The sequence below is a fragment of the Dunckerocampus dactyliophorus genome, chromosome 18 (genome assembly GCF_027744805.1).
Source record: "Dunckerocampus dactyliophorus isolate RoL2022-P2 chromosome 18, RoL_Ddac_1.1, whole genome shotgun sequence".
Lineage (NCBI taxonomy): Eukaryota > Metazoa > Chordata > Actinopteri > Syngnathiformes > Syngnathidae > Dunckerocampus > Dunckerocampus dactyliophorus.
Genome location: NC_072836.1, coordinates 906,882 through 931,209, shown reverse-complemented (window position 1 = coordinate 931,209; position 24,328 = coordinate 906,882). Strand labels below are relative to the sequence as shown.

The window sequence follows — 24,328 nt, the reverse complement described above, 5'->3', positions numbered from 1 at the left end:
TCATCTTGCTGCATCTTAATGTCTGGCGCGCACGAGAGACATTACTCACATTTATCAGTTACTTTATTGTAGAGAGGAGATGAAAAAGTCCAGTGTGGACTGACAGAACTAGGCCAGACCAACACACACACACAGCAGCTGGTGACCTTATCACTCCTGTGGGGAGATGTGCGGCGTTCGCCTCTAAGATGATGTCTTTGGTGAGATGGTGTTAATTAGCTGGCCGTCAGCCCTGTGCGATGATAACTGGCAAGGCTGCCGATACCAGCGAGCACTTTAGGAACTTTGGAGATGTTTTATGGACACACACACACACACACACACACACACACACACACACACACACACAGTGAAGGTTAACGTTCACTCTCTATGAATGAGGCTGGCAGACAAAGCATCACTTCCATGACATCACACAGGAGAGATGCTGTGTCTGGCCCTCACAGGGTGACCGCCAGGCGACGCCAATGATGATTTTATGCTTCTTTTCATGCGTATCATTTGCAAAATTGTTCCGTCATCGCAACGAGGCGACAAATTAATTTACACTCGCTGGACAATTCATTAGGAAGCCCAGCAAACGCCTGGCCGATGTATGAAAAACACCCTGAAAGGTGTTCCCAGTGTGACGCAAACTGCAGCGCTAATCTCATTTATCGCATCATTTCATGTCATCCCATGATGTATGTGCGCCTTGTGAAATTGTGGCAAACTTGTTGGCGCATTTTGATGCCAGTTGGAAGAGTAGAGGCGAGTGGGGCTAAGCAAACACTTTTTTGTCTCAAAACCACCGTAGGTAGACAGCTTGACAGCAGCACAGCCGAGAAGAATGCAGTACGTTTTAGGGAGGAAGCTTTGGAAAAGGAGCTAGGGAGGAGTATGAAGAAGGTCAACTATATTAAATGTTGCTTTACTCATTCAATCCCAGCCATTTGTCAAAATTCAACCCCCTCAGCAGCGGACATTTTAGACCATTTTGGCTGATCTTTCAAGGCACACGGAATATTGTCTTCTATAAGCATGGAACCTACAAAAGAAAGATTAGACTCCCACCTTTCATCATCATCATCATCTTTGTTTCTACTGCTAGTAATCAGCAGTAGAACATAGGTAAGTTTCAGGAAAATATCAGTTCCCAACTAAAACAGGGAGAAAAGCAGCTTTTTGTGAAAAGATACGTTTGAAGCATAACTTTCACTTTGACACAAATACGTTTTGCTTTCGCAAAAGCTCAAATATGTAAACAACTACATCACAACATAAACAACACAAAAAGGGTTGTTTTACATCAAAATAATTTATTTGCAAATATAACACCAGGAACTACACTGCTCAAAAAAATGAGAAGAACACTTGGAAAACACATCAGATCTAAGCTGGGGAAATGTCATTGTAGCAACTCCAAATGATTGTCATTTGGAGTTGCTACAATGACATTTTAGCTAAATGGACCAGTGTGCTGCATCATTTTTTCACTTTCATTTTTGGGGTGTCTTTGATTTCCCCCCTCTATAGGGTGATCATTTTCATTTCTATCAAATGATGTGGCATCATTTTGTTACTAATACATCACCCACTTATTATCAGGAAACATATTCAACATCATTTTCCCCCAGTTTCGATCTGATGTGTTTTCCAAGTGTTCCTTTAATATTTTTTTGAGCAGTGTATTTACACTTTTCACATTTGGAACTGAACTGTGTGTGTGCACACGTGTGCACGTGGGTGCGTGCGGGTGCATGCATTAAAGTTTCCCTACAATGCGTAAACTTCTTCACGCTACGCTCTTCCACGCTCCTCCACGTCCTCCTCGCTGTCGAGTGTGTAAGTACATGCAAAGGATCCATGCCGAGCTCTCATCAAAGGCAACTCTTTTTTTCACTTAACATCCCAAATTTTTGCCTTGGCTTGCGTTCGCCCGCTTGTTTAGCGTCAAAAATACCGTCCGGTTTACGCCGCCATCTTGAATCACGCGCCCAAGACGAAATCTTGTGATACTAATATTGTGGGCCGCAGGCGCCATTTTAGAGCAACAGCGTTTGTTTGTATGAGATTTGCTGCGCTAGAGAGAGATACACCACGTAAGAAACACATGGACGGCACAAAAGAGACAGGTGACGGACCGTTCTGAGACAAGGGTGCAAGGCCGCCCAGTTTTACGACAAAGAGAAGACCGTGGTTTTAAATGTGACAAGAGTGGTTCACACACATCTGCTCCAGTCTACCAACCCGGCGGCGCATGGAGGGTGACACTGTCTCATTTTACATCAATAACATTTCTGCTTCTAACAAGAAAACATAAGCATTCAAACTTACCGTAGCGTGTTCAAACATAGCACACGTCACCACACACCCTGTACGGCATCCTCGCTGGCACATTTCCACCACGTCACTCCCGGCAGCGGCCCATTTTTTGTTCTAGAACATTGATATTTACTTTGCAGCAGAATAATGTGTTTATTTTGTAATTGATGAGTTTGTGGGGGTTTTTCCAACAAAACTAAAAATGATGTTGAATTTGAATTCATTTGTTATTTGGAATGCTTTTTGCATGTAAAACTATAATTATCGTCTCTAAAATGTATTTTGTGTTATCATTTTTGGGTGACTGGAACGAGTGAATTGGATTTACATTCTTTTCTATGGAAAAACTTGCTTTGCTTTGAGTCTGACCTTCTGGAAGGGATTAATGACGTTAACCAAGGCACCGCTCTACTGTATCTATGATTTCCACTGTGTTGATGTACGTGTGCATGAGCGAGTCTACAATGTCAAGTCAAAGTTGCCAACGTTACAATTTCGTCTTACGCTACAGCAACAAATGGCGCCCCTGCTTCGCCTTTGACGGAAAGATATGGTGAAGTCTCGCTAATCCCCCCCCCAGCTGCTTTGCTTTGGGCTGTGAATACCTGTCTATTTAATCTATTAGCCGGCGTGCCGAGCTGTACGCTTTAATCTGGCTAACCGCACCACCTTGATGTTGGAGAGGCGCTTAATGCGGTGCAGGCTGCTTGGAAGCTTCAAACAAAGTGCAGCGGCGAAACAAAAAGGTCATCTGTGAGGCTTGCATTTGAGTGGGATAGGATGGCCTAAAATCCCTATTAAGAAATACAGCCTCTTGTGATAACGATATAAATTACAATAAATTATTTGGCATATGAATGATAATGGAATCATTTCTGAACAGGCTACAAAGGGCCCAAGGAACTGGTATGTAGTTTTGAGAACATTTATTGTGCAAATCTGCAACTAAACACCATAATGTTACAGATGAATTCAAATGCAAGAAAATTCAAGTACTAGCTGCAGAGACTAAAAGTATTGGCTTTTTCCTTTAGTGCAAACCATTCCAAAAGGCAAAACAAAGAGCTAGTTGTAATCCTAAAACGACACTATAAAGAAATGATACATACGGCATTTTAAGGGCTGCTCAAGCAATTCTAATACATTTAATATTTTTCTAACATTGCCTTCAAACCCTGAGAAGCAGACCAAGTGTGATTCACTTTTATTTGAACTGCAAAATTTATTTTTACATGTAAGATGGCCAGTGAAGTGTACGCCAAAATAATACTACAAGCCCCATAATGCACTGCAATAGTTGTAGTGTCACGTGACATGGCCGGCAGTGAGTAGTACTGAGTACCTATACCACTCGTTAAAGCTCACGTAGTACGCTTGAACCAACTTCAAGCGGTAGTTTGATAACCCAAAACAATGTTGTTGTTTTTTTTAATTACCGATTTCAAACTAATGTTATCATGCGTATGCATTCTCTACACCGTGTCGCTAATTCGCTAGCAAGCAAGCGCGCATGACTAATTTCTTCCTGAATCTGGCAGCTCTTGAGGGTCTGTTATGTCAGTCGTTAATACTGTACTAGTACTGTACACTATATTCTTCATACATAGATATATACTGGCATGATGACAACTAGAAAATGAAGACCTACACTTTAGTGGGACAAGAGCTCTTCATGTAGACCCTCCATGCCTCTTATCCCTCCTCCACGTTCTGTAATTTGTGTCAGTAGTTTACATGAGCTTACATGACCAACAACCTGTGAGGGCATTTTTAAGGGTTGCTCAAGCAATTGTAATACATTTATTATTTTTCTAACATTGCCTTCTAACCCTGAGAAGCAGACCAAGTGTGATTTACTTTTATTTGTACCAAAAAACATGTTTTTGATGTCACAACTGGCCAGTGACGCATACGTTAAAATTATACTGCATGCCCCATAATGCACTTTGTTGTCACGTGACATGGCTGGGGCCTAAATACGACACTCGTTAATTAAAGCTCATGTAGCACACTTGAATTAAGTTTAAGCGGTAGTTTAATCATCCATATGAGGACAAGCAGTATAGAAAATGGATGGATGGATGGATGGATACTAATGTTATCTTGCGTATGTGTACATCTCTACACTGTGTCGGTAGCTAGCTAGCAAGCTACATAGCCAAATTCTTTTTCAATACGGAGTCGCTTGAGGGTCAAAACGGTTTTGTCCGATGTCAGTAGTGCATCAGATACAGTGTTGTAAAACATATTGGAGCTCTTTGTAGAATTATTCTGGCATGATGACAAACAGAATAACATTTTATACACAGAGAGCTCTTCGCGTGTAGACCTTCCGTTCCTCTCATCCCTTTGTTCTCTTAATTTGTGTCAGTAGTTTACTAACCAGTTTACATCACCAGCAAACTGTCAGGGTTAAAAAACATGTCAGTGGTGAATAACGTTATGTAATATCAAATGTTATTTGGTGGAGTTTAAAAGTAACTGAATTGATGTTTGGAGATATGTTTTTGTTTTAAAAAACACGATGAAGGCCACATGAGGAGCTCCTTGTGTAGGTCCTCCACGACTACCTCTTATCCCTCCATTATGAAGTCTTTATTCTTTTTAGGTGAGATTTGCACAAGTCGTTAATGAGAATGTGATTAGTATATCATCACCTCACCGCTGCAGCCACTTTCATTTCTCCCTCCCTCCATCCCTCCTTCCTTCCTTCCTTCCTTCCTTGTCAAGAGCACTCAGCACGGAGAGCATCTTCTGTAGCTAACACTGCAAAAGAATAAGGAAAAACTCACGGCAGCAACAATAATCCATCAAAGGTTTGTGATCAGCTTTTTTTCCCCCAACTGCAAACTCAAAAACATTCCATTCTGCTTCATTATTCAAGGGCGCCTCATAGATTTTGCATGTAATCAATGAAACATTTAGAGCGAAATGAAAGGTGGGTGTTTGAGTGGGGTTGGCTATCGGTTACATATTACCGCCATACCGCTGCCAAATTGCTACTTTTGAAACGGTGCCGGTGTTTAAACGATGCCCGAACTGGTACTTTTAAAAAAGGAAAACATGGAAATGTTGTCCAAAAACAACACACATCACACACTTTGAATGTTTTGGACATGCAAGTTTCACCGAATAGTCACTGAAATACTTCAATCTGGGGCCTCTCACTGGATACCTCACACTGTGATAGCCGCCGTCCCCCACTGTGACCCAAAACGAGATAAGCGCTATAGAAAATACACTGGATGGAAAAGTTCATGAAGGGAGCCTCGAACATTTTGGAAAAATATCAATCTAAAGTACGGGTGTCCAAAGTGCGTACAATTAAACAAGACATTTTTAAAGGAAATCATTTTTAGGGAAATGAGGTTGGGTTAAAATGATAATATTATGATAATGAAGTGAAAATATTATCATACGTACATCTCTTATGATACATACATGATACATAAGTTAAAAAGTTGAAATATTGAAAGAAAAAAACAAACAAGAAAAAAGCTATAATGAGATGAGAAATAAAACTTTGTCACTGACTGTAATAAACGTGGAGGTGGGGGTTCATTCCATCAGTTAATGCTGCTTTTTCTCCATTTCCACTGTGTCTGTCCCCTCTTAATTAAGCACTACCAGGTCAGATTGTTTTTGTTTTCCGTTTTTTCTCGGTCTGGCCCCTCTTAAACAAAGCGCAACCAAGCACAAACTGCAGGTGTCGCTGTTGTCCTCTGCTATTGATTTCTGCTCTATTTCATCTCGTCTGTCCCCTTTTTTAATTGAACGGAAGCAAGCACTGGCCTGATATTGGTTTTTGTTGTCTGTTTTTTCCAGCTCTGTCCCTTCCTGAATGGCGTTAAACCAATGACTAGCAGAAATTGAATTGAATTTTAATTAGGTTAGTTTAGTTTGATTGAATTTGTATTTCTGTGTTTTTTCAACAGAAGATTTTGACAGAAAAGAAATGTAATTTAATTTAATTGACTTCTAATTTCATAATACATTTTTAATTACAATTAATTTAAAGAATTCTAATTTAATAATTACATTCATTTCAGTAATAAACATTAATTTAATTTCAAAACATGCTAATTTAATCTAATTTGTTTTCTGTCTAATTATATATATACAGTATATGTACACACACATTTAAATTGAAACAATGCTAAAACACATTTGGTTGTGTATGTTTTCCAGATGTGTCCCTTCGTGAATGGCGTTAAAGCAAGGACTCGCAGGTAATGATTGTCTGCTCTGATTGCTTTTTGTACTCTGTTTTCTCTCCGTCTTTCCCCATCTAAACTGAGCTAAACCAAGCGCTAGCATGGGATTCTGTTGGTCTTGTCCGCTGTTGCTTTTTCTCCTCTATTTTCCTCTCCCGTCTGTCCCCTTTGAAACGCCACTAAAGCAAGCACCAGCAGGTCACATCGTTGTTCTTTTTGCTGCTGTTGCTTTTCGTGCTCTTATTTTCTCCCCTCTGAATCGGAGATAAGCAGGTGACATTTCTGTTGCTGTCATTGTCTCCTGACGTTGCTTTTCGTTTTCTCATTTTTGGTGCCTCCGTGCCCTGAGCTAAACCAGGGGTGCCCGAAGTGTGGCCCGGGGGACATTTGCGGCGCGCGGCTCATTTATTTTTTGGCCTGTGACACATTGTAGAAATAAGATAGAACAAAAAAAAACAACAAAAATGGGAAAAATAGAACAAAAAAGGCCCAATGTAAAGAGCAAAAGCTGAAATACTAACTCAAGACGTTGCTCTGCATTTAAATATATCCACTATATATGTCATCCATTTTATATACAACCTGTTTTACAAAATAAAAACAAATGTCTACAGTGAGTATACTTGTATAAAAATACATATGTATACTGTATAACTATCTACAAGTAGTGCATATCAGTGGCCCCTTGCATCCTTTGATTCTTTAGGAAAAAGCCTGGACACCCCTGCGCTAAAGCAAGCACTACGAGGCAATGTTGTTTTGGGGGTAAAAAACCCTGTTTTGGGTTTGCGTCCGTGAAAGGGTACATTGTCCTGGGGGCCACATTGTCAGAACTCTGGTCTCTATTGTTCCTGTTTTTTTATCTCTCTACTTTACCTTCACATTTTTACCCAACCAAAGGGCTCATATTGTCCCAAATCAAGTCATCATTCCACCCCCCCTCCACACACACACACACTTTCACTGGACCGAATGAGCAGCACTGACAATGAAGCGTGTTCCGTTTGTCCCCCGGTGGCCCGGATCCAGGTCAAAGCCTCCTGTGCGGCTGATGGAAGCCAGATAGAGGCGGGTGCTTTGATGATGGCGGGTCGCTGCTATTGAGGGTGACGAGTGAAGAAGAAAGCCTTTGGTTGAGTCGTGAAGTCATACGGTGTCTGCGAGGGGTGGAAGGCCGTAACGCGGCACATGATATCAGCTATGAAGCGGACGCGTGCCGGTTTGAACACGACCACGGGAGATTTGCGGCTACTTGATTCTCTTCATTTGCCCCCGCCCCCCACCCCCTCCCTGTCAGGTTGATTGGATTCTCCCAATCAGCCCATGCAAATTGGACTATGCCGCCTGGCCATCAATCACGCGCAGGGGCGCAATCCGTGGAGCAGCTCCGCACGTGCCGTTTGACACATTGTTCCGTCAATAAGCCCGCAGACTCGTCCCATACGTCTCGCCCGCACAGGTGCGTGTGACACATTAGGAGCATTCCATTTTTCATCACATCCGCTCTCGCTGCAAGCGGCGTGACCAATGTTTGCTTGTGCGGAGGAATGACGACGCAACAACGTGGTATCCTGGTATCACAGTACCTAAAGGGCATAAAGTGCTGGGGGGCATAGTGGCAGTTGTTGTGTTTGTCCATCGTTCATCAGCGTGACTTCATGGCCTGTAGCTCGTCTTGCCGCCATGTCTCGCATATCTCCTCCTTCATTGTCATTAAGCGGCATAGAAAACGGATGGATGGATGACATTGCACATTCACGTGACTTCTGTTAACTTCGCAGGCTGGAGTTCACTGGGTTCGTTGTATTCAGCAGGATTGAATGTGGACTCAAATACCCTCAAACCCCCCCACCACATCAAATGTGTTCCCCTGTTGGATACAAAAGAGTGTGATTAGGAGGTACGGCCAGCAGGCTCTATAATAAGTTGCGCCTGCCCAAAAGGTTGGTGTGTTTCTGCGCTGTGGAGCAGTGATTGGTGGCGGTAGTGGCGCGTCCAGTTAGTTATTATTTTGATCAGTCTCCAATTGAATGGAAAAGTCATGCTTTTCATCATACCAGCTAACAGCACAGCACAAAGTGGACTCATTGCATCCAGGAGGCCCCTTAAATGTGGCGAAGTCACAGCCTGCAAGATGGAGCTGCAGGGCCCTCTGGCGGATGTCTGCAGAACCACGCGTGTTTCAACAAAAAGTCACTCAGGTACCTCTTATTTAGGGTCAGGACCCAAAATGGCTCGTGCATTCTCTAAGATGCCGAATAAGTCGTTTTATGGGCTATGAAGATAAAGCAATAATATACATGCATCCATTAATCATCTAAAGCACTCCTACAAAGGTGTATTAGTACTCTTTAGAACCCTTTTCAAGAAATATGCATTTCTTCAAATAAACAATGTTAGAACTTAGGGGAAATGTCAGAACTTTTCATTATTATTATTATTATTATTATTATTTTACAAACGTTTTCATCTTACATCTAAAATACAATGTTATTTTTGTAAAATACAACTTTGTCTCTCAGGTTTGATAGTCTGATTACGAGCTGGCTCTCTTTGTTCATTTCAAAGGGCGACCAACTTGTTTTTTTAATACCACTTTGGTATTTATAAAAATATATATCTCAATTATTAAATGGAATATTATTAAATTACTGTGATGGTTTTCCTTTTTTATGATAAATTATATTTTACATGAATATAGTTTTAGAAAAAAATGTAATATTACATTTATTATTATTACAATTATTCTGATGAAAAGGTTGACCTGTTTTCACTAATATTCATATTTCACATGAATATATAGTTTTTAGTGAAACAAGTTGTAATTGTACTATAATGAAGTTGCTTTCCTAAAAATATATAACTCTCTGCTTGAAGATATCAAACTTTTTTTTTCTGATATAAAGCGGATATTTTTTATACCCTTGTAAATGAGAATAAAAAGTTGTCAATTTCCTTACCCAGATAGAAGGCAGATAGAGGCTTACATTTACATGAATAAAAGTCATAAATGTATGCCTTTTTTCTTGTCAATGTATGACTTTTATATTTGTAAATTTTTCTCGTAAAAAAAATCATAAATTGACTAAAAGTAAATCATAAATGTGTGACTTTTATTCTGGTAAATATACAACATTTTTTCTCGTACATTTACAACTTATTTCGGTACATTTCCAAGTAAATTGACGACTTTTTTCTTGTAAATGTACAACTTTTATTTTTGAAATCTCCAGTGTATTTTGTTTTGGAAGATGCTTGGGAGGCGGCTGTGCAAGGGGTGGATATGTGGTGCTGGAACCATGTGACCTGGGGAAGATCTTGAAATATGAAGATTTCTAACAAGTTTGTAGTGGCTTTAAGATGAAAGTAAGACATGTGCTGCTATTTTGGAACTTACACGCGTGAACAGTTTGTCAGGGTTTGTGTTGGACAGGCTTTACGTGTTTAGGGATGAGAGCTTCCTGCATGTGATTGGCGGCTAAATCCATCCTTCCCTGCTGCTTAACAATCCCCAGCAGCACCAAGCTCTCCTTTCCCTGCGTACGCTTCTCTCTTTCCAACGTTCCTATTCTTGTCAACTTTTACCAGAGGATTTTCTTTCTCTGCATCTGGTTGTCATCCATTTCCAAACATGACAATCAGAACAGCCCGTCCGGACCGGGGAGAGCATTTTCGCCCGCGTTTGCATTGCCTGAAAAAGGTGGGTGATCGTCATCAATGAGCTGTGTGCCTAAATGTGCCCTCGGTGATTTCCGTGATACCAATCTCTGCTGGTCCTTCCCAGTTGGAGGCCATGGTGGTTGCCATGCAGGACCCAAAAGACGGGCTGAAGGGCTCCGAACAGAAACTCAACGTCACCACCATTCCGCATATCATAGCAGGTAAAATACTCTACGCCATTCAGCCCTTCCAGAAGGTACGACTCAAACCAAAACCGACTCTAACCAAAGCTAATTTTCCCATAGAAAAGAATGGAAATCCACTTCAGACACCCAAAAATGTTAACACCAAACACATTTTAGAGACAGTAATGATCATTTTAGTATTAGGGCCGCATTGAATTGAGATTTTGAGAATAAAGTGTTAATATGAGGTGTGATGGTGTCGTGCGTGTCAGAGGGAAACTAGAGCATAGCGCTTTAGGAAGGAAGGAAACCTTCCTCTCACTACAGGCAAGCTTTTATTCATAACGTGGCAGCAAAACAGAGCACTTGAGCACAAACAGATTGGCATGGGTTAGCATCATCTCACGTCCGCCTTCCTTACCCCCCCCCTTTTCATAGCCGTCTCAGGCAAAGCCTGTAACATAAAGTTACCACTTTATTCTCGAAATCTCAGATTATTTTAATACTCTGTCGTAACAGCCGTTACCTGAGACAGCTATCAAAACGGGGACTTGTGTGACCTTTGGCCTTGATCAAAGGTAATATTATGACTTGTAGGCAGCTAAGAAGGCATGTAACAGGACACAGTAATTCCGCCTAGAAAGCCTTGTGAAAAACCCTCCAAAAAGCGGCAACAAGGCTCCATTTCCATAACGTGAGCTGCATATTAAGCACATTGTTATTATTATTGTTAGTAACAAGTAGTCCTTGTTATGCCCAAGGACTACTTTACTGGCGTAGTGACACCTCGCCACACCACACCGGCTAGCAACTAGCCAAAGGTAACGCTACATATTGGAGCTGCCGCCACTGCTGCTGTGTTTGTGTTTTTGACGCTAGTGTAGCCTTCCTTTCTATGTTGCTATGTGACATTAATGCAGCCCCGAAGGAAGTATTCCATGCTATGATGAATGTGCTCGCAGCATGGATAGAAAACCACAAAACCTTGTTGGAGGTGTTTTCATAGGTGTGTCCCATTATGTGCATTGTTAGCTCCCTCATGCTAACTGTTTTGGCCCATGCTGACCGTGTGCCGTTCCACGCCTACTAATTACACAAATACATCAGACGTGTTTACATCCATGAAGTGTTAGACTTTATACAGCTTGCAGTTGGAAAATATGTAAAAAAAAAAAAAAACAGATACAGTATGTTAAAAGTACTCGCTTGTGTAACAATTGTGCGTACAAAGTGGGCGAGGCTGTCGTCAGCGGCGTAACTCCACCCCCCCCCCCCCGACCCTGAACAGGATAAGCAGATGCATGCTTTTATGATTACGTCAATACACTTAAATATTCAAAAGATATCATAAAAATCACAGCATGCTTTCATCAAACAGACAGACAGCACGAAGAAAAGGAAGACTGGCGTGGAAGCACGCGGTGAAGGAGACGCGTGTGATGGTGACGTGGCGGCAGGACCAATCCCACCCAAAATTTATTGTTTCAAAACAGAAACGTCCGGCCGACTTTGCTTTCCATGCCTTTTCCTTGCATTCTAACAAGCCCGGTGGGAACACAAGCTGTCTTTGTCGTCTAAGCCGTCATCGCCGCCGCAGGCTAAATAAGGAAGCCCCTGATTGGATGAGACGCACAAAGTGGCTTTTTAATCGGGTCAAAGACCAGTGAGGGAAAGGTCATCTTATCCACCGTATGCTCGGCTGTAGCACCTGGCGCTGCTTTAGATTCCGCTTTTAACGCTGATGGCTGCTTAGCTGAGCTCAGGCGTGTCCAAACTTCATCCCAGCAAGGGTCACGTGGTGAAAAGTGAAAGGATGCAACTTGGCCGCTTTGATATTGTAAAGCAGCACATGGAGATGTATGCTAACAGCTTCTATACACCCTAATTCATGCCAGCTTTGCCACGTACAGTCCAGGAGGGGACGCAGCATCCTGTTCATATTTGCTCTTTTTGACATTTTTGCTGTTTGTTTTTTTTAATTGACCAACTTTATTATGAAATCATCTTCATAACTTTTTAAACTTTTTATTGTGATTTTATTCCCTTTATAACTTTTTCCCCAACCTCATTTTCCAAAACAAACAACTTTGTTTTGTTTTGTTTGCTTCTCATAGTATTACAACTTTTAAAAAATATATATTTTTAACTATTCTATTCTATTCTATTCTATTCTATTCTATTCTATTCTATATTAAGACTTAAAATAAAGTCTTTTTTTGTGGCATCTTTCAACTTTATGCGACTAAAATGATTTTTCCTCATAATATTGCAACGTTATTCTCCGAAAACTATGACTTTTCTCGTTAGATTACCACTTTTTCTCTTAATATTTTGACTTTATTCTTGTAAATTTTGGGGGTTTTTTTGTTTTCTGGTTAAATTCTATTTTTAAAACATCCCGCAGGTGGGATTGGGTTGGAGTTGAGATTGTTTTCTTTCCTTTTGTTCATTAAATAAATAATAATCAAATAATTGCATTTATTTAAGGTGTAATTTGGAGCAGAACCTTTTAACATTGTAAAAAAACTTTTAAAGCTGAATCAATGTTTCTGCATTTTGTTGCTTTTTCTTGGCATCCAGCCACAGCAGGAGATGCAGCAATTATGAAGCATGCTGTAGGTCAGGGGTCACCAAGGTTTGTCCTTGTGAGAGCTACTTATACAAAATGAAAATGGCCGAGAGCTACTCATTTTTGTAACATTTATTTTCAGAGCTTATTTTAAACCCAAACAAAGCGAATATGCTTGTTTTACCAGAACATGAACAAAATGCTGGTGTCCACAACTCATATGTTGTATTTCACAATGCATTTCTTTCTACTGTTCTTTCATTATTAACTGAAAACCTGAATGAAAAGCAGGCTTGCGGGCACCTCATGTGGTCGTGGGGGCTACCTGGTGCCCGTGGGCACCACGTTGGTGACCCCTGCTGTAATGATTCACGCTCATGAAATGAAAGATTGTCCTCTAAGTGTGAAGAAACATCACATTAAAACATCCACCTGAAGTGAAAGAGCGTTTACGTGAGTGAGGTTGTGCATAATCATGTGTGCACCGATACAGGCAAAGACATGGTGTCATGGATCGCTAACAAGATGCAAGTGACTGCAGAAGGTAGATACAGTATGAAGACTAGCAGACATGACGTCCATATCCGTCTTGACTGTTTCTCTCCTTTGTAGAAGCTCAGGTGTTTGGCACCATGCTAGTGGCCTACGGTTACGTCTATGCCCTGCAGAACCACAAGAAGCTGGTGCTGTGCAATGACAGCAGCCTTTATCGCTTCCAGGTGACAAGCAAATGCAATTGTTTTCAAGTCAGGTGGGAAGTGCTAGATGATATAATACTGTGAAGGACAGAGCCATCTATTGCTGTGCATAGTGGTGGAACCTCTGAAAACATGGCTTTCTTACTTGATTCTTACTTCACTCTACTGTACCTTTTCAGACTCCGTACTTCTGGCCGACGCAGAAATGGGTCGCAGACGACACTGACTATGGTGGGTACCTGCATGCAACACGGGCAATAAAACCTCACTAAAGCATAAACCCTTTGATTTGGATTGAACTTACCTACGTGGGACATGTTTTTGGTAGCACAAGTCTACACTTGGAAGATTCTACAAGCTTTATTGCTTGTCCTTATTTATAAATGGAATATTTTGGTAGTTAGAGCATAGAAAACCTATTGACCACTTCCTAAATACGGGATGCCAATAAAAGCCTGTTGTTCCGTCCATCAAGTCTGGTGCTTGTGTGTCTCAGCCAACATTACAGTAAGATTACTGACACCTAGTGACCAGTGTACAATACTACAAAGCATGACAACGTCTTTGAATGCATCCTCTGAATGCCTTATATTTGTATTTGACCTGGTTTAGTGAAATGAGCGTACATGTGCATAGTTTGGAGCACCGCTGGGTCGTACTCATATATCATATATCATTGATCATATATCACTGATCATATATCATTGATCATATATCACTGATCATATATCACTGATCATATATCATTGATCATATATCACTGATCATATATCACTTATCATATATCACTTATCATATATCACTGATCATATATCATTGATCATATATCACTGATCATATATCACTTATCATATATCACTGATCATATATCACTGATCATATATCACTTATCATATATCACTTATCATATATCATTGATCATATATCACTGATCATATATCATTAATCATATATCTGATCATATATCACTGATCATATATCATTGATCATATATCACTGATCATATATCATTGATCATATATCACTTATCATATATCATTGATCATATATCACTGATCATATATCATTGATCATATATCTGATCATATATCACTGATCATATATCATTGATCATATATCACTGATCATATATCATTGATCATATATCACTGATCATATATCATTGATCATATATCACTGATCATATATCACTTATCATATATCACTGATCATATATCATTGATCATATATCATTGATCATATATCACTTATCATATATCATTGATCATATATCACTGATCATATATCACTGATCATATATCATTGATCATATATCACTTATCATATATCACTGATCATATATCTGATCATATATCATTGATCATATATCACTTATCATATATCACTTATCATATATCATTGATCATATATCATTGATCATATATCACTTATCATATATCATTGATCATATATCACTGATCATATATCACTGATCATATATCATTGATCATATATCTGATCATATATCACTGATCATATATCTGATCATATATCATTGATCATATATCATTGATCATATATCACTTATCATATATCACTTATCATATATCATTGATCATATATCACTTATCATATATCACTGATCATATATCTGATCATATATCATTGATCATATATCACTTATCATATATCACTTATCATATATCATTGATCATATATCACTGATCATATATCACTTATCATATATCACTGATCATATATCATTGATCATATATCATTGATCATATATCACTTATCATATATCATTGATCATATATCACTGATCATATATCACTGATCATATATCATTGATCATATATCACTTATCATATATCACTGATCATATATCTGATCATATATCATTGATCATATATCACTTATCATATATCACTTATCATATATCATTGATCATATATCATTGATCATATATCACTTATCATATATCATTGATCATATATCACTGATCATATATCACTGATCATATATCATTGATCATATATCTGATCATATATCACTGATCATATATCTGATCATATATCATTGATCATATATCATTGATCATATATCACTTATCATATATCACTTATCATATATCATTGATCATATATCACTGATCATATATCACTGATCATATATCACTGATCATATATCATTGATCATATATCTGATCATATATCACTGATCATATATCATTGATCATATATCACTTATCATATATCACTTATATATCATTGATCATATATCATTGATCATATATCACTTATATATCATTGATCATATATCACTGATCATATGTCATTGATCATATATCACTGATCATGTCATTGATCATATATCATTGATCATATATCATTGATCATATATCACTTATATATCATTGATCATATATCATTGATTATATATCACTTATATATCACTGATCATATGTCATTGATCATATATCACTTATATATCACTGATCATATGTCATTGATCATATATCACTGATCATGTCATTGATCATATATCATTGATCATATATCATTGATCATATATCACTTATATATATCATTGATCATATATCATTGATCATATATCACTGATCATATATCATTGATCATATATCACTTATCATATATCACTTATATATCATTGATCATATATCACTTATATATCATTGATCATATATCACTGATCATATGTCATTGATCATATATCACTGATCATGTCATTGATCATATATCATTGATCATATATTATTGATCATATATCACTTATATATCACTGATCATATATCATTGATCATATATCACATATATCACTGATCATATGTCATTGATCATATATCACTGATCATGTCATTGATCATATATCATTGATCATATATCATTGATTATATATCACTTACACTGTATATCATTTCTCATCACTAGCAGCACGGGGAAGAAGTGATGAAGAAGAGGTGGTTATTTCTGACAGTGATGCATGTGACAGATTTTGGACGATACTTCCTGATACTTTGTCGTCTTGTGCTTTGCAGCCATTTACCTGGCCAAGAGGAGCATCCGCAAGAAAGGCATGTTGGAGCCGTACGAGCAGGTACATGGTAGTACAGGAAACTCATATCAGTACCAAATACGAGGTTTCATTTGCATTTTATTACAGCTTTATGAATAAATCAATCCTGTTAAACGACTCAATGTTCCAACCATGTTAACTTTATCAATGAAATCAAATGTACATTAGAATGCTCACCATTGTTCACACTACAATATCCCCACTTTGATTTTATACATTCATAAAATCATAATCAATTGAAATCAAATACTATGTTTGCTAAATTGTGGTGCTACTGTCTTTCTGCAGTATTTTCATTTTTTATTAGACTTTTTTTACATCACAATTCAACTCTATTATAATAAAAGAAATCAAATGGTCAGTTTATTAATTAATGGTCACATGTTCCTACAGTAGTTTGACTTTCACTTTGGAAATTAAATTATAACACATTTCAATTTAAAAAATCGTCAGCTTGGTCAGTTGTGGCCCCCGTGTTCCTACAAAATTTCGACTTTTATTGTAGAAATTACAGTTCATTCTAATAAATTACAATAGCTTAACTTTCACTTTAGAAATTCAATTCAATCATGAAGGCCTTCAGTATTGCATGACTTTTAAAGAATGAGTGGATACTTGGATTTAGACAGACAGACAGACAGACAGACAGACAGACAGACAGACAGGTAGAGGCTGAGTATTGATCTTGCAATGTGCATCTGTGTTTTATTAAGGCACATTACAACCACCTTCATGAATGGCTGAACTTCAAGTGGGACTTCATTGTCATGCAGGCCACCGAGCAGTACAAGTAAGTCATGCCATTCACTTTTTCACCAGCACGAGTAAGTAGCATTGAGTTATTTTAGCAGTAGCATAGTACAAGTACAAGTAGGAAGCATTGAGTTTGGAGTGAAGACTAAAGCAAAGGACAGACAAGAGGAAGAAATTAGAATGAATAAAAGTCCTTCACTGGCGTCATACTTGATATTTGGACTTGTTGTACCACTTCAACCTACAGTATCTTTGCACGCGCGCGTGTGTGTGTGTGTGTGTGTGTGTGTGTGTGTGTGTGTGTGTGCGTGCGTGCGTGCATGCATGTGCCAGGGCGGGTAGAGAGAGGAAGAAGCCAGATCGCGTGGTGTTTGATTGCCAGGAAAGAGCCTACTGGACAGTGAACAGGCCACCAGTAAGTGTTTGTTGATGATACGAATACAATAGCAGTAAGATGATCAGCATCATGTATACATGCTCTATATTTGTCTGTGTAGGCTCTCAGTCGTACAGGAGTTGTCCATCAAGGGAAAGGCTTCTTGAGACGGCATCTGTACTTCTGTGAAGAAGGTGTCAGACGTTTCGCTCCTCATCCGAAGAGCTTTGTCAGCGAACTAATAGGTGCTGGTAGCCTAGGCCTTAAATACAGTAAGAGTGGGCGGAATTGGTGTGCCAACACCCTCCTCCTATTGGTTCCTTACACTAAGCCTGGGCGGAGTAGTGGTATAATCCTATCCTGCTATTAACACCTCCGATAAAAGGGAAGTGTCGCTCCCTGAATTGGGTATGAACGACTCTGATACTGGCTCGTTAGCATCTATTGAGGACAGCGAGGTAAAGATTTTGGCCAAAGAAAACAGATGGTTTGAAAGAGGAGTAAAGGAAGCTATTTTTGTCAAACAACAGAACCCATCAGTGAATCGGAATGGTGGTTTGAGGTTTAATTTGGACCCTGTGTTCAGCAGGTCACTGAGACCAAAACCCACAGCTCTTAGTCTTGCAAATGAGGTGGAGCCAGGGCCGAGCCAGAACAATAGATGCTAACGAGCCAGTATCAGAGTCGTTCATACCCAATTCAGGGAGCGACACTTCCCTTTTATCGGAGGTGCTAATGGCAGGATAGGATTATACCACTACTCCGCCCAGTCTTAGTGTAAGGAACCAATAGGAGGAGGGTGTTGGCACACCAATTCCGCCCACTCTTACTGTATTTAAGGCCTAGGCTACCAGCACTTATTAGTTCGCTGAAGAAGCTCTTCGGATGAGGAGCGAAACGTCCGACACCTTCTTCAAAGAAGTACAGATGACGTCTCAAGAAGCCTTTTCCTCCATGCTCTATATTGTATATTGTATGCTGTATTCTGTATATTGTATATTCCTATTCTGTGTATACTGTATATTGTATGTAGTATATTTGTGGATGTTTCCAGCGTCGTACTCACAGTGCTTTGGATAGTTGGCCAGACCGCCTCGTGGATCCCAGTACAGATGAGGTACAGGTCAGTACTCCCTCACTCACTCACTCACTCACTCAGGTATTCTATTTCTTTTCCAGCACTCAGCCATCGTGTACTAACGTCCTGCTTGCTTAGTCGCCGTCAAGACTTTTTATTGCTGACAAATGTGCAGATTTAAGTATAAAAGACGTAGTCTTGCTCCTTGGAGGTGATGGAGCATTTGAAAGAACTTTTTGTGTAATTGTACACCAAGTGTAATCATTGTATTGTCTTCATTTCAGTCTAATCGCACTCATTGATTCCCCGTCTTTTCTCTCCCTCTTAGATTTCCTTGCTGTGGTCAGCAATGCCTGTTCTGCTTTATCACTGAGTTCATCATTTCCTATTTCTTCATTTCATTTCATCCATGATTACAGTGAATTGAATGTGTAGATTGATATTTTTTCATTCTTGTTATATTTTATGCATTTATTTATTCATTTAAAACAATGATTGTAAACATTTAATTTGATTTAATTTAAAGTTTATATAGTATTTTTTATTAAATATGGAATTAATTTGGGGGGAATTTTGGACTGTAGTGAACACAAAATATACTTATTGATTACCACTGTGTTAAAGCAGTCATTTGTTAAAATATAATTTTTTTTAATTTTTATTCCATTATTCCATTTAAAAAATAACTAAACATTTAATTTCATTTAATGTTTATATTTCATTATTTTAATTACATTTAATTAAATTATTTGAATTTAATTTAATACTTTTTTTTATTTGTTCAATTATTTATTGATTTAAAACTGTAAAATAAGCATTTCATTTAATTTAAGGTTTATATTGACTTTTTTGATTCAATAGAAACTATTTAAATCATTTCATTGTTTTTATTTATTCAATTAGTTATTCGTTTAAAACAATAATTATAAACATTTATTTTAATGTATTCCTTTTTTTTTATTTTTTAACTTAAATTTGGGGTACTTTTGTCATGAGAGAGTACTGTAATGGACACCAAATATATTTAGTTATTGACCACCGCTCTGTGTTAAATGAGCCATTTGTGAAGTGTATTCATATTTCCAGTTTTACATTTGATTCTCGTATTTTTGATGTATTTTGTCTTTCAGAAAATTCCCTTTGACCAATACAGACGCATGGTAAGTAGTGTGCGTGCGTGCGTGAGTATTGAGTGTGGGAGTTTACGCAAAGCCAAGTGCAACATTGCAATAAAGGTGACGATAAAATAAGATGTGATTTTGCCTTTTGTTGTAGAATATGTTCTACCAGCAAGCCATCATGAGGTCCAAAGTGAAATCCAGCGTTTCTCTTGGGGCGTAAGTCCGTCATCGGCAAATAGTTTCACTATGACAAAGGAAAGGAATTGCACGAGTTGAAAGAGAAATGTGATTGTTGATTGTGTGGCCGACAGACTGGTGAAGTACATCACAACTTATAAAAACCATGACCCCTTTTTGGCGCCGTGCCTACCCAGCAACCCCTGGCAGACGGACGACGACTCTTACTGGAATCTCAATATGAGAAGGTGAGGGCGTCACGCCGTCGTTCTCATGAGGATTCTCATGCGTCTGTGTGCACAATGTGGAAAAAGAGTTCCGCTAAGAAGTCACGCATCTCAGCTTAGGTGGAAAAGCACATTATTCACGTCAACTTCGCTTTTTGCTCTTTTTTTCTCCATTTTTCCTGTTTTTTTGGGGGGGGGATTCCCAAATATTTTTTTTGGAAATGTTCTTGTTGTATTATTATGACTTTATTCCAATCATATTTTGACTTTATTCCCATAATATTATCACTTTTTCCCCCCAAGCTAATTTGCCAAAAATGATAACTTTACTTTGTTGCTTATAATATTACAAGTTTATTCTGGCAAAATTGCTACTTTTTTCTCTTAATATTTTGACTTTATTGTTGTCAAATTATAATTGTTTTTTTTAATCTTCCAACTATTTAAACTTGTTTTTGTCATAATTCTGATTTTATTCCCATAATATTTTGACTTTATTCTTGTAATATTGTAACTTTTTTCCCCAATTAGATTTTCCAGAAATTACAACTTTATTTTGTTTTGTTTCTTTCTCTTAATATAAAATATATATATATATATATATATATATATATATATATATATATATATATATATATATATATATATATATATATATATATATATATTTGTGTGTGTGTGTATATATAGTCAAAAATGATGAACTCAGTCAAAAGTGCTGCGCCGTTATTCAAACTGTCCACTTAGGAAGCAACACAGATTGACAAATGGGACAGACAACAGGTGGGGTGTTTTTCCACTTTCATTTTGAGCGTGACTCCAAACCCAGACCTCCATGGGTTAATAAATTTGATTTCCATTGATTTTGTTGCCAGCACATTCAACAATGTAAAGACAAAAGTATTTCATAAGAATATTTTATTAATTCAGATCTAGGATGTGTTATTTTAGTGTTCCCTTTATTTTTTGGAGCAGGGTATACACCAGGGGTCACCAAGGTTTGTCCTTGTGAGAGCTACTTTTACAAAATGAAAATGGCCAAGAGCTACTCATTTTTGTAACATTTCTTTTCAGAGCTTATTTTAAACCCAAACAAAGTGAATATGCTTGTTTTACCAGAACATGAACAAAATGCTGGTGTCCACAACTCACATGTTGTATTTCACAATGCATTTCTTTCTACTGTTCTTTCATTATTAACTGAAAACCTGAATGAAAAGCAGGCTTGCGGGCACCTCATGTGGTCGTGGGGGCTACCTGGTGCCAGCGAGCACCACGTTGGTGACCCCTGGTATATAGTATATGTACAGTATGTATGTGTATATATTTTCTTTAATATTTCAACTCTATAATACAATATATATTTTCTCGTAATATGACAAGTTTATTCTCATAAAATTGCAATTGTCTCTTTAAAATACAACTTTTTTCTTAATATTTTGATTTTATTCTCTTAAAATTACAGCATTTTTTTTTCATTTCTGCTTAAATTTTCCAAAAATGACAACTTTATTTGTTGTTTTGTTTGTCATCATATTACTTTTCGTAATAATAGTACACCGTTATTCTCCTAAAACTACAACTTTTTCTCTTTAAATTTCAACTTTTTTGGAATATTTTTGGAATTAAAAAAACAGCCGTGGGCTGCCAATGGCTGTTTTTTGCGTGCCCCAGGTGTAGCTGGATCAACTTAAGAAGGCTTTTGTACGTTTGAGCAGGGTGGACGTCCCGACGAAGATGCGTGTGGAGCGCTGGTCCTTCAGCTTGTTTGAGCTGCTGACTGACCTCCGAGGCCGGGACGACTTCAAGATCTTCCTCAAGAAGGAGTTCAGTGGTACGTTGGATGTGGCTTTGTCTTCAGTCGGCCTCACAGGCGTGTCTTTGGGACGTCAGAAGAAGTGGGAGTGCCAGGAGGAAGCACACACACGCAAACTGGGCTCTCCAGACTGTGAGGCTGACGTGTGGTCGCCACCGGGCCACCGAGTCACACTTTATGACTCGTGTGTGTGTTCCAGGAGAGAATTTGGCCTTTTGGGAAGCGGCCGAGGAGCTGAAGTGGGGAACTGCATCTTCCATGTCCACCAAAGCTGAAACCATCTTCAAGTAAGACAGAACATGTGGCCGGTTGGGAAGAAGGTCAGGAAGGGGGAGACAGATTTGACAGCTAATTTTATCATTTACAGAATTTCAACAGAAATTCAATGGTTTATCAACATTGGGAGTCTAACCCACACCTTCTTTTTGCAGTAATGACACAATTACTTTTGACTGAAATGCTGTTGGGGTTTTTTGCACTCAGGACCTTTTTTAATGATGACTTTATTCCCATAATATTTTGACTTTTTTCTTGTAATATTATAACTTTTTCCCCAACCTAATTTTCTAAAAATCACAACTTTATTTTGTTTTGTTTGTTTGTCATAAAATTATAACTTTTTTTTTAAACATGTTTTTTTCTTCAATCTTTCAACTTTATTTCACCAACAATGACATTGTTTTTCCTTATAATATTACAAGGTTATTCTGGTAAAATTTCAACTTTTTTCTCTTTGATATTTTGACTTTATTCTTGTAAAATTGAAGTTGTTTTCCAACTATTTTAACATTTTTTTCTCTGAAAATATTGTTGGGTTTTTTTGCGCTCAGGACCTTTCTGGCTCCCGGTGCCCCCCGCTGGATCAACATTGATGGCAGGACAATGGGTCTGACGGTGAAAGGTCTGGAGCATCCTCACCGCTACGTGCTGGAAGCTGCCCAGACGCACGTCTTCCTGCTCATGAAAAAGGTGATTTGCATTCTTTTGGACGGTAAAATGTCAAAGCAGCTTTGTGCCTTTGGATCTAATCTAACGAAAGGGAACATAATCCATTTATCCTTATGTGCTGTGATTCTTACAGGATACTTTCTTCCGTTATCTCAAGTCTCCCGTGTACAAGGACATCCAGAAGAAGGCACTCAATCCAGGAGCTCATAACTTCAGGTTTGTGGATAAAACAACCGCATCTTGTAGCGTTACATACAGTATACTGTACAGTATATAGTACAGTATATACTGTATGTGGAAGCACTGGCTTCCCACAGCTGAATATAATAAACACTAGGTCAAAAAAAACTAAACAAATAAAAATCAGTAGGAAACAATGTTTGGAGTAACGTGTTAAAAATAACAGCGTTACTGATGCAGAGCTAATTCAGTTATTTTGCACCGGGGGGGGGTCAGATACGTTGATTTCCGTGAATCCTCTTAATGTTTCACTGCAGCGCATCCCAGCTGGAGCAAAACGCTCGCAGCCGAAGCGCAGGCATCCATCCCATCATCCTGTGGAAGCAGGAAGAGGAGGAAAGGGCGAAGGCCGCTGCAGCCGCTGTTCCTGTTGACGTCAAGGCCGTGATGAGCAAAATAGACAGGAAGAAACAATAAAGTAGAAAAAAGACTATACCTCTGCGTTTGTGCAGAGAATGATAACAAAATACAAGCTCATACACACACACGCATACACACACACACACACAGTACATTTTAGGTGACTACAGTAGGATTAGTGTCTATACTTCAAGTTGCTATTGTTTTACTCTTGACAGTATATGCAGTGTACACTATGATGTTTGACAATTCACTCAAGATGCAAATTTATTAAGAAAAAGACCAGTCGCGTTCATGCTTGTGTTGTGTATGTGTTAGAAAGAATACGATTAAAGAGGCCATATTACCAGTATGGTTATTGTTTTCATTTGATATGGACTGGAAGGAACTTTTCCCATATACAGAAAATTACTGTTTGTTTTAAGGTTATTAATGAGTAAACACAAAACTGTGTTACTTAGATAACTCACATAAATATATATTATATATCATTATTAACGTTTTTTATTTTGTATTTTATATATAAT

General features: G+C 38.3%; 1 protein-coding gene across 3 annotated transcripts; it reads left to right on the top strand.

Annotated features, from left to right (window-relative positions):
• Positions 1-3,637: 3,637 nt before the first annotated feature.
• rgs9a (regulator of G protein signaling 9a) lies at positions 3,638-24,150 on the top strand. Of its 3 annotated transcripts, XM_054760353.1 has the most exons (21): positions 3,638-4,912; positions 5,035-5,120; positions 6,493-6,533; positions 8,300-8,719; positions 10,107-10,218; positions 10,303-10,399; positions 13,426-13,476; positions 13,545-13,651; positions 13,810-13,861; positions 16,668-16,726; positions 17,419-17,495; positions 17,792-17,873; positions 18,889-18,951; positions 20,043-20,072; positions 20,188-20,249; positions 20,345-20,458; positions 22,156-22,271; positions 22,453-22,540; positions 23,084-23,222; positions 23,335-23,417; positions 23,699-24,150. In XM_054760353.1, the coding sequence occupies exons 4-21, from the start codon at positions 8,628-8,630 to the stop codon at positions 23,856-23,858; spliced, it is 1,584 nt and encodes a 527-aa protein (XP_054616328.1). In that variant the 5' UTR covers positions 3,638-4,912; positions 5,035-5,120; positions 6,493-6,533; positions 8,300-8,627; the 3' UTR covers positions 23,859-24,150. The 3 variants fall into 3 exon arrangements, with proteins under 3 accessions (XP_054616328.1, XP_054616329.1, XP_054616327.1); XM_054760354.1 differs by having other exon boundaries at positions 3,638-5,120; positions 8,579-8,719; XM_054760352.1 differs by having other exon boundaries at positions 3,638-5,120.
• Positions 24,151-24,328: the final 178 nt, after the last annotated feature.

Excerpts from the sequence above, each read along its gene's own strand:
- rgs9a (XM_054760353.1), top strand. The coding sequence starts at position 8,628 with ATGTGGCGAAGTCACAGCCTGCAAGATGGAGCTGCAGGGCCCTCTGGC. Across the intron at positions 13,477-13,544 it reads GATGCAAGTGACTGCAGAAG|AAGCTCAGGTGTTTGGCACC; the intron begins GTAGATACAGTA and ends TCTCCTTTGTAG. Across the intron at positions 20,250-20,344 it reads TCCAGCGTTTCTCTTGGGGC|ACTGGTGAAGTACATCACAA; the intron begins GTAAGTCCGTCA and ends TGTGGCCGACAG.